Source organism: Saccopteryx leptura, chromosome 2 (genome assembly GCF_036850995.1).
Source record: "Saccopteryx leptura isolate mSacLep1 chromosome 2, mSacLep1_pri_phased_curated, whole genome shotgun sequence".
NCBI lineage: Eukaryota > Metazoa > Chordata > Mammalia > Chiroptera > Emballonuridae > Saccopteryx > Saccopteryx leptura.
This window is the reverse complement of record NC_089504.1, coordinates 42,383,933-42,394,969: the sequence shown is the minus strand read 5'-3', so window position 1 is coordinate 42,394,969 and position 11,037 is coordinate 42,383,933. Positions and strand designations below refer to the sequence as shown.

At 38.8% G+C, this 11,037-nt stretch overlaps 1 protein-coding gene across 4 annotated transcripts in view; it reads right to left on the bottom strand.

The window, feature by feature from the left end:
* Positions 1-2,269: 2,269 nt before the first annotated feature.
* Positions 2,270-11,037, bottom strand: part of AGTPBP1 (ATP/GTP binding carboxypeptidase 1) — a 148,474-nt gene continuing 139,706 nt past the window's right edge. For 2 of the 4 annotated variants that reach the window (XM_066367869.1, XM_066367871.1), the window contains one exon: positions 2,270-2,990. In XM_066367869.1, coding sequence (XP_066223966.1) covers positions 2,837-2,990 — 154 coding nt within the window. In that variant the 3' untranslated portion in view covers positions 2,270-2,836. Of the gene's footprint in view, positions 2,991-6,496; positions 9,137-11,037 lie in introns of those variants that run through there. The other 2 variants (XM_066367870.1, XM_066367872.1) reach the window with 2 other exon arrangements.

Below are 11,037 nucleotides of genomic sequence, written 5' to 3'. Positions count from 1 at the left end.
ATTATATGATTCAAGGAATTTGTCCATTTCATCTAGGTTGTCTAGTTTTTTGGCGTACAGTTCTTCATAGTATTTTCTTACAATATTTTGTATTTCTGTTGTGTCAGTTGTTATTTCTCCACTCTCGTTTCTAATTTTATTTATTTGAGTCCTCTCTCTTTTTTTCTTGGTGAGTCTTGTTAAAGGTTCATCGATCTTGTTTACCTTTTCAAAGAACCAGCTCTTGGTTTCATTGATCCTCTATTGTTTCTTTAGCCTCTATGTCATTTATTTCTGCTCTGATCTTTATTATTTCCTTCCTTCTACTAGCTCTGGGCTTTACTTGCTGTTCTTTTTCTAGTTCTTTTAGATGCAGGGTTATTTGAGCTTTTTCTAGCTTCTTGAGGTATGCCTGTAATGCTATAAACTTCCCTCTCAGGACTGCCTTTGCTGTGTCCCATAAATTTTGAGTTGATGTATGCTCATTATCGTTTGTTTCTAGGAATTTTTTAATTTCTTCTTTGATCTCAATGTTAACCCATTCATTGTTTAATATTGTGCTATTTAGTTTCCAAGTGTTTGAATGTTTTTCAATTTTTCTATTGTGGTTGATTTCTATTTTAATGCCATTGTGATCAGAGAAAGTGCTCGATATGATTTCAATCTTCTTAAATTTGTTGAGCCCGCTTTTGTGCCCTAACATGTGGTCTATTCTAGAGAATGTACCATGAGCGCTTGAAAAGAATGTATATTCTGCTGCTTTAGGATGAAAGGTTCTGAAGATATCTGGGGGGGGGGGCAGTAGTTACTTTTTAATTTTTTATTTAATTTTTTTTTTTTTGCAGAAACAGAGTGAGAGAGAGGGATAGACAGACAGAAACAGAGAGAGATGAGAAGCATCAATCATTAGTTTTTCATTGCAACACCTTAGTTGTTCATTGATTGTTTTCTCATATGTGCCTTGACTGTGGGGTTACAGCAGACCGAGTAACCCCTTGCTCAAGCCAGCCACCTTGGGTCCAGGCTGGTGAGCTTTGCTCAAACCAGATGAACCTGCGCTCAAGCTGGCGACCTTGAGGTCTTGAACCTAGGTCCTCCACATCCCAGTCCGATGCTCTATCCACTGCGCCACCGCCTGGCCAGGCAGTGGTTGCTTTTTATAATGACTACTTTGGTTTTTAATTTCTCATGCTGTAAGAACCAACAAAAATTCACAATATGGGCATAGCTGCTCCACAATCTGCTCTGAGAAAATTATAATATGCAATTATTTTATATATAGAATATATAGATAATAAATAACTTTATAATTAAAAAGTATTAGATAAATTGTTAAATAAATAATACTTTACCTTGTTAAAATACTATAATCTCTAAATCAGATCGCCACACACTGAGAGGTTTTCTTCACCTTCATAATCTATTTAGTCTTTTATTTTCTGAGATGAATATGAATTAGGTCATTTAGAGAAAAACACCTCTTTATCAAATGCTCCATGCTGTTTTTAAGCACGGTTCCCATGACACCAAAAAGAAGCTAGACTGCGAACAAAATGCTTCAAACAACACAATGAAAATCTGAAATATACTTCTATAATTTCTTTCCAATTATTACGATTAAAAACAAAAAAGACTGAAAAATCAATCAAATCGGGAATAAGCAAAGATAATGTGCCCAAACCTTAGTACTTGAATCCCGGCAACAACCTGTTAATGTGATGTCTTTTAGGATTTGTTTCGTTAAAACACAAACTTAGCTCATAGAGTACTCATCCAAAGTCACTGACTTGTTTTATTTGAAAACAAAGTCATTCCTGCCGTAGGAGCTTTAACTTGGGAAGATGTCACTACAAGAAAAGGCTTACATTCAGCACAGTCACTTGGGACTCCGATACCAGAGGCAGCGTGCCGCATATGGACTCACTTCAGTCAGTGTGACAACACAGCGCAGCTCAGGAAAGGCTAACTAAGCTTATACTCACCTCTACAGTTAATGCTGGATTGTACCCACACTGAACTTTCACCAAACTGACTGAAGTGATAAACTTCAGGTGCACCCAAGAGACACCATTTTAAACAAAAAAGCTGCTCAAATATGTCTCTTACGTTAGGCAGAGGTATACCCATGCCATGAAGCACTTAACACTGGTACATTAAGCTTTTTTTTTTTTTTTTTTTTACAATTTTATTTTCAATGTGTTCAGATGTTGGATTTTTATAATATTTTCACAAAGATTCTATAAACCAATAATCTGAACTGGTTAAAAAGGATGACAAAATGAATGCAACATTTAATACAGTTTTTATTTGTTTAATTTGGTAAATGTAGAATGTAATGGTTTCAAGGCAAACTCTGGATTATTTCAGTCACAAAGCAACAGTGAACATGATTCAGAAAAACAATCTTATCTTCAGTATCTACCCACCCCGGCACAGACACATCTATAGAAATCCATGTACATATATATTTATATTAGTTTTCAACAACTCTAGGATTTAGATTTTATATTCTCACACTTCAAAATTATCCGTTTGATGCAGGATATAACCATGAGAAGATAAAAATTCATGCAATGATAATCAGATATTTCTTTAAAAAAGTAAATTCAATGTTTGATAATTCAATGCTATATAAAGTGCATTGAATAGCTAAAATAAAACAAGTGCCAATTTTATTATGAATTAATAATGTATTTATTGTCTTGAAACCAAACAGGCCCGAGTTTCTTTTTGTCATGAGTCAGCTCTCTATAAACTCATTTCTTCCAAACTTCCTGTGTAATAAAAATCGAGACATTTCATTTCTTCTTTGCATTTACAAGAGATGGCAGAAGGCTCAAAGTAGGTATGTTCTTGATCATTCAGAGTCAGAAAGTACTTCTTCTTGAGTGGAAGGTTCGTAATCTGCATTTTCAGCTAATTCAATATCTAACTCATCATTACTTTCTGCACTGTAATCAACTTCTTCAAGGAATCGAGGTTCATCTTCATCCAAAACATAAGTCGTGGGGCTGTAGCCAAAGCACACAGAATAAACAAGCCTCATTAGATTTTAAGGTCTGAAGATAAGATTTTGAACTCACTGGATTAACTGTAATTTCAGTATAATAAAACCTTTTGTTAGGCTGACTTTAAAAATGTTATACAAATGGACAAGTTAAGAGATTTCTAATAGTTGAAACCTCCTTGCATTGATAATAATGGGTAAAATGCTAATTTTTATCATATTAAAAGTATCAATATGCATCCTATAATTAGATACCAACAAAAAACAATAGGCTCTCATTAGGTTACTTCTTTGAAGAGTTCCATCAATTTGTGGTTTACAAGTTCTATTTGAATCACTGTAAATCAAGCAACAGAAAATTTCAATAGGCTTTATAAGGAACTATGGATATTTAATTGGTTTCTCTAGTAACATACTGACACCATTTATTCTATGTTTCTGTAAAATGATTATTTCCATAAAAACATATATATAGCCTCACAGTTTCTACTGGTCAAGAATAAAAATCAAAAGCAAGTGAATACTCCATAACCAGATTAATTACTTTCCCTGGAGGCACAGAATAAGATATTTGCTTAAAAGCATGAAGTGCTTCTGAAAATTTCATTAGGTACATTGTTCGGGATTAAGACAAACTTCCCACTCGGGTAATATGTATATATATTCTTTCCTCTTCCAAAAAATAGCAGTATTCTGATTTTTCCCCACTTGGGAGATTTTACACACAGATACATACACACACACACACACACACACACACACACACACACACACACCATACATACCATATCAAAGAAACACTACAGCAACATCTCAGTGTCCCCATTTTGTGACCCAAACTATCTTACTTTCATCTAGATGTATGTTCATTTATATACCACCTGTTTCCAAGGGATTCCCCACCACTGATACAATTAAAAGCTACAAAATCGGAAAATAGAAAAGGGCACAATAATCTGTTAAATGAGCAGAGAAGCAGATGTCATTAGACACCTAAAATAAAAGAATTCCTATCATTGAATATTCAATTCAGTTCAGCTACCTGGAAATTTGGGCAAGAATGACAAGTGAATAGATTATATGGTTCTAGTTTTCTGAGAAGAGAAAGCAAACTCATCTGGCATCCTTTTTCCTAGAATTGTTTTAATTTTGTTCATTTAAGAAAAGAGAAAAGTATATTGCAAAACCGTCTTGATCTTATATATAACAAACTTCCTCTTGCAAGTATGTACGATGATGGAGTAGTCCTGATAAACCAAGCTGAGCGGCTAGAAGGATTATGTGACTTTAAAACACACCTCACAGTCACAAGAATAAGTGCATAGCTTTTAATTAGGCAACTCAAATATTTATCGTGACTGTTTTAGTTTTAGGAAAATGTTAGATTAAAAGATAAAATTATTTGCCTTTTAAAATGACAATGATTTTCTTTCTTTTGAATCATTCCTTCAATTGATTCAACTATACCAGTAATTCATTCCTTCTGCTTGGCCTTGGTATTTCAAATTCACAGCGTGTCCCAGGTAATCCTTAGAATAGAAAACGAGCTGAAGCAAAGGGTGGGAGGGGTGAAGAGAGAAAGAAAGAAAAGACAAATCTCTTACCACTTCCTGTGTGCTTGTTTTCTTCCTGGAGACTGTTGTAACAAGAAGAAATGTTCACGGAAATAAAAGGAAGGAAACATTTGCTCAAAAGCCACAGAGTGCACTGACACAGGGGCTGGCGAGACCGACCAGGACTGCAGAGGTTGACCCACGGTGACGAGGCACAGGGGCCAGTGTAGTGCAGTCACCCAGCAGCATCGCGGGCGCTCCCAACAGGCAGGAAGAGCACAAAGTCCGGGCAGTTGGATGGTAAGCAGGGAAACACTGTTCAGAAAGATGGAGTGCAGGCTCCCAAGCACCCCCTCCACGACCACCAAGGGAAACAGACTGGTTGCAGGAAGCCCAGCCACTACACTGGGGGACCTAGTTCTACATGGGAAGCTGGATACTAGAAAATTAATCAGTCTGAATTAAGGAAAAGGGTTTGTTTTTTTTGTTTTTTTTTTTTAAAAAGCCTACTCTTATAAGCTGTAGGTCAATGAGGAAACAGGAGAGAAGTATGATTTAGAAACAACAAAGGTGCCCAGGATCAAGCCAAAGACAGCTCCTGGACAGCAAGGAGACTTAGATGACTGCTGGTTATCAGACGCTGACAAGCACTTTGACAGAGAGGCACACCTGGAAGGCAAGCCCCTGCAGATTGAAAAGAAGTTCCGTAATAAGGAATGTTTGGGGCTGGTGTGATCCTGTCAGCCCCCATCTCGGCGCAGGCGCACGCAGTGACGTGAACTCCAGCCGCGTTCCGGCATCACCCATCCTTCAGTTTCCCACTCGGAGTCCACTCCTGTAACCCATGCTGGCCCTGATATCCAGCTCATTTCTGAAGATCCTAACAAAATCATGTTCTAGCCTGCAGCTAAAGTATAAGGAGCACATCCAGCAATGCTGATGGGGCCGTCAGTGCAAACTAGGTACGTGTGTTCAATGGGTGGAGGGTGAGGCACGATCAGATCTCGGTTTAAATAACGGGGAATCCTGAGACAGAGGAAAGGGAAGGAGGATGAAACCTCCCTTCACTCTAACAAAAGCAGCCTTCTTACTGCTATTCCAGATGCCACTTTCCAGCCCATCTTTTTCTAGCTCTGCTGTACTTCACTGTGGTAGAAATTCTGACACCCCGTCTCGTCTCAATGTTGACAAGTGGTCTTCATTCCTTATGTATGCCTCAGAAATAGGTGCTTATGAAAATGCTCTATCTGTTCTTTCTTATATGCATGCCCTCTTTCAGTGGGCTCATATATTTCAAGTTACATATTGACCATTTCCAAATCAAAAGTAGACCCCACCCCTCCCTTGCACATCTGCCGTGTACGCATGGACTTGCTCGTACATTCACGTGGCTATCTCACATCCACCTTGTGAAGGTAACATGTTCACAGTTTTACTCACTGTTATCCCAGCCAAGCCTGCTCCTCTTATGGTTTCTTGATATCATTCACTCAGTGAGTCATAAAACCAAAATGCTTGGCAAGTAAGTCCCGCCGATTTCCAGACCACTCCTTGCCCACACTTTACAAGTCTTCACTAACACTGTTTCCTCTGCTGAGAACATACTTCACTAGAACTCCTGTTTCTAGTTCTTCCAAACTGCAGCTTGTGCTCCTCCTCAGATGTTCGTCCTTTCTTCCAGCCACCCTTTGGGGTGAGAATTTCATCTATTCGTGGCCCTGTGTTCTCAGAACTAAATCATAAGCACTTTAAGGCCAGGAACTGTGACTTACCCATCTCGGTAGCACCTGTCAGCTCATGGCAGTGCCTGACACATTGTTGGCCCTGAACAAATGCTGCTCCTTCTTTATGAGCAGCCACGAGGTCCACACAGTCACTGACTTTCATATGACCCCGTCCCATTAATTTTACTTTGGTAAAAAAAATCAAGGCACAAGACCAGTCATGGCAATTCGGCTTTACTTTTATTCATCATTCCAACATATATTTTATACACCTTACAATTTAGGAAGTATCTTCACATACATTATCTCACAATAACCTTCACTGACGAGAAAGACTTCAAGGTCATCTGCCCTAATGTTAGAATATAATCACTTTCCATTAGCAGATAAGAGTTCAAATATTATTTCAAACATTAAAAAAAATAGTCTAATCAGCATTTAATTGGTTCCCATTGCTATTACTTTTTTCCATCGGTTTTCCTCATTTCCCTCATTTTCTTGCTATAAGTTTATTCCTTTTGCCCGGTTTTTTTGCTTCATTCTCTACCAGCAATCCTGTATACACCTGCCTTAATATCAGGGGTCCCCAAACTACGGCCCGCCCGCGGGCCACATGAGGCCCCCTGAGGCCATTTATCCAGCCCCGCTGCACTTCCAGAAGGGGCACCTCTTTCATTGGTGGTCAGCGATAGGTGCATAGTTCCCATTGAAATACTGGTCAGTTGGTTGATTTAAATTTACTTGTTCTTTATTTTAAATATTGTATTTGTTCCCGTTTTGTTTTTTTACTTTAAAATAAGATATGTGCAGTATGCATAGGGATTTGTTCATAGTTTTTTTTTTTATAGTCGGGCCCTCCAACGGTCTGAGGGACAGTGAACTGGCCCCCTGTGTAAAAGTTTGGGGACCCCTGCTTAACATCCTTCTATTCTGGCTATTAGTGCTTAATGTAGAAGTGACTACTTCAGAAACAGTAAGAAACATTTCATTCAAAAAAGAACAGCATTTTAGTGCAAAAGCAAACCCTCATGCAGCTTCATGACACATACAAAAACCACAGGGCCTTCTCACAAGAGGAAGGCACTGAAATTCTCCACTGCACAGTGTCATTATCGTGCAGAAAACATTTATAATTGCAACTATTTCTAAAGCTCGGGTAAAAAATTGTGCTTCATTCAAATTCATTAAACATTAAACTGTTAAGCACAGCACAAGATTAAACCTAAGGAATTCAGCATCTTCCTCAAACATACCCATCTACCTCCATTAGAGCTGACTGGCCGCCCGAGACATCAGGATGTGGACCTTCAGCTCTGGTACTCACACAAGCATGAAAGAAACGAAGGGTTGTATACGATGTCAGAAATTCTCCCATGCCTCTACTACTCTACTAACCAGCTGCGTGACCTTGAGCAAATCACTCTCCCCAAGCACCAGTTTTCTCAACTTAAAGCCGAATAACAGTATCAGCCCCTTGACCTTACAAAGTTGTTTGGCTCAAATTAGGTAGTACATGTTAAAGCATTTGTAAACTCTTAAGCTGTGCAAATATAAAACATTATTATGACATTAGTAAAACCTACCTTGTTAAAGAAAAAAGTAAATCAAAGCTTTTTCAGTTCCTAAGGAGCCCAGACAATGAGCTGCCCTGAGCCAATGGGACTAAAATTATTGCCTTGCCTTTCTAACTCATAATCCTTCCTTAACCTTGCACTCTGCTACAGTTTTGAGACTAACCTATCTATCTTAACACAGAACAATAAAGATATCCTGGAGGAGAATTTCTGAAGCTTATGCACAATCAGAAAAATATTCCATTGCCCAAATTATCAGCAATTTGTGACTTGCTGATTGTGTCTTTGTATTGAAGTGTCAGGTTTAATATGAAAAAAAATCTGTCTGCATAAATATTAGAGAATATTTTATTTATGTAATTTTATTACTATCTTGTAAGAGATACAGCACTTACTAAATATCACAAACTAAACAAAAGTCTCCATAGAAAACACAAGGAACAGTTCCTGTCCTTCTTAAATGACCACAGAATACATGTAAGTACCAGCACACTTGCACATGCACACACTCAGGCTTAGTGCACAGAATATCTTACAAGAGAATTTTATCTTTGGGGGGGGAACAAAGTAGCTAAGCTACCCTTAGGAAATAATAATTAACTAATTCACTAAACTCCAACTTACTTTACTACTGATCTGAAAACATCCCTTAGACACAATGAAAGGATTAAATAAATGGTTAAATTCCCAAATAATGCAGGAGAGCTTCAAAAACTGAAACCATTCCTTTGTAGTAATTTTGCTCAGTCACTTGGAAACCACAGATGTAAAAGTACAGGGCGACTTTGGAGTTAGTTAGACCTGGGTGCCAGTCCTGGTTCTGCTGGGAATTACTAGATACATCAATGACCTCAGATGAATTCATCTCTGAGCCTTGCTTTACACACATATGTAAAGGGGCTACAATACCATCTCTCTCTGATCATTCTCAGTGAAACACTAGATTCTCTGAGATAATAACTAAACTTAACGGAAACTCAGAATGGGCACCCGTGTCAGTACTCCCAGGACCACTCCAGGCTAGTGATCTGCTGGGAAGACTTCCAGGATTCAGCACACAGTTGGAACCACAGCTATGATTTACTACAGTGAAAGGATACAAAGCAAAATCAACCAAGAAAAAAGATGCGTGGGGCAAGGTCCAGAGGAAACCAAGGTCAGGCAAGGGCAGCTGCTAAGAGGCAGAGAAGTCATCAGAGCCTTCAGCAATTTCAAAGGACTGTCGGCAAAACCTGGAGCTCAGAGCTGCCGAGTTTCCTGAAAGAAGCGAGTTGCATAGATGTGACCCCAATAGTTTTCCTGTAACGGCATTTGACAAATTCTTAAAATACTTAGTATCAGAGGCTGAGAAGCAAAGCAGAAAGCAGCAAAACAAACGAAACAAAATAAATCCAGGACTTTCAGCAGTCTTGTGGAGCTGAGGAAAGGTGAAGCCCTAGGCCAGGGGTCCCCAAACTTTTTACACAGGGGGCCAGTTCACCGTCCTTCAGACTGTTGGAGGGCCGGACTATGTTCATAAAAAAAAAAAACTATGAACAAATCCCTATGCACACTGTACATTATCTTATTTTAAAGTAAAAAAACAAAACGGGAACAAATACAATATTTAAAATAAAGAACAAGTAAATTTAAATCAACAAACTGACCAGTATTTCAATGGGAACTATGGGTCTGCTTTTGGCTAATGAGATGGTCAATGTCCGGTTCCATATTTATCACTGCTAGCCGTAACAAGTGATATGACGCACTTCCGGAGCCATGACATGTGCATCCGCGTCACCGGAAGTAGCACTGTACATGAACGACGCCGTGCTTTGCAGGGCCACCACATACAGTACTCCAGGAGCACAGGATGCAGATCCTGTGCTCCTCTCACTGACCACCAATGAAAGAGGTGCCCCTTCCGGAAGTGCGGCGGGGCCGGATAAATGGCCTCAGGGGGCCACATGAGGCCAGCGGGCAGTAGTTTGGGGACCCCTGGCCTAGGCCTTCAGCTGTGACCTCTGAAGTAGAAAGGAGGGGCATGAACCAAGGGTTAAATGAATTTCACAAGTTTTGCAAACCCACCTCAAATCAGCTAGGTCCCCACTGGATTAGGGGGATCTGCCCTGCTCTACAGCCTGCCAAAGGATAGAATGAATCCTCTTTGAAAGATTATGTATTATTCTTTTTCTGATATACTGTATTCTTATTTTAAAGTCTCTAATAGACACTTATGTGACAGGAATAACTTCATTCTTCTTAGAGGCTACCAGGAATAAAACACAAATATTTATAAAATATACAGTCTGAAAATTCCTTGTATAGCTAAGTCCTACAGACTAAAAATTACTAACTTGATACCTATCTGGATCTCAATGATAAGGAACACTTCCTTCTCTTAGGATAAGCCTCAAAGCTTTCATTACAATCTAATCTGGCCTGGGGTCCTGAAGTGCTCATATAAATCCCAAACTTACTTTTCTATTTGATTTTGATCTCCTCTGTATTTGTGACTACAGCAGCATTTCACTGACTCAGCACAAAAACACAATTGGTTCACTTTTAGTTATAAGCAACTATGCTATCAAGGGGACTGAAAATTGTGATATGATCTTCAATTATGTGGCATCATTTATCTGCCTAGACACTACCTCAATAGTAATTATATCTGTAAGAATTTTCTACCTGATAGTAATAAATGACTCTAAGAAATCCAAACCAAACTCAAATATGTGCATCACAGCCACTACCTGGGGAGATCTTTTAAGATTAGCTTGGTTAAATGGTGAACTGTACATCAAAAATAAAGCATATTATTACCAGTAAGCTTCACTACAGAGCTAGGTATTAGATACTACTGTTAACATCTGGCACCAGGCCATCTAGACTGACAGAGACTTTCTCCTTGACCAAACTTTAAGTCAGGCTCCTCTTGCTAACTCGGCCCTGACCTTGGACTATGTCCTTAGTCCAATTTCAGCAAGAATCTTGTTGAGTCAGTTTATCAAAAATCACCCAATCTCAGTATCTAATCACTTTTGCCTGCTTTCAGCAAAAATTCTGTCAAGTCAGATTATTCAGCATCTCCTATACCCTGAAGTTTCCTCTTAGTAATTTCAATCCACACTACTACTTGGCTATAAATTTCCATTTTTCCTTATTGTATTCCGAGTTGAACCAGATCTCTCTCCCCTACAGAGAAAGCTCGTGTGGCAGTG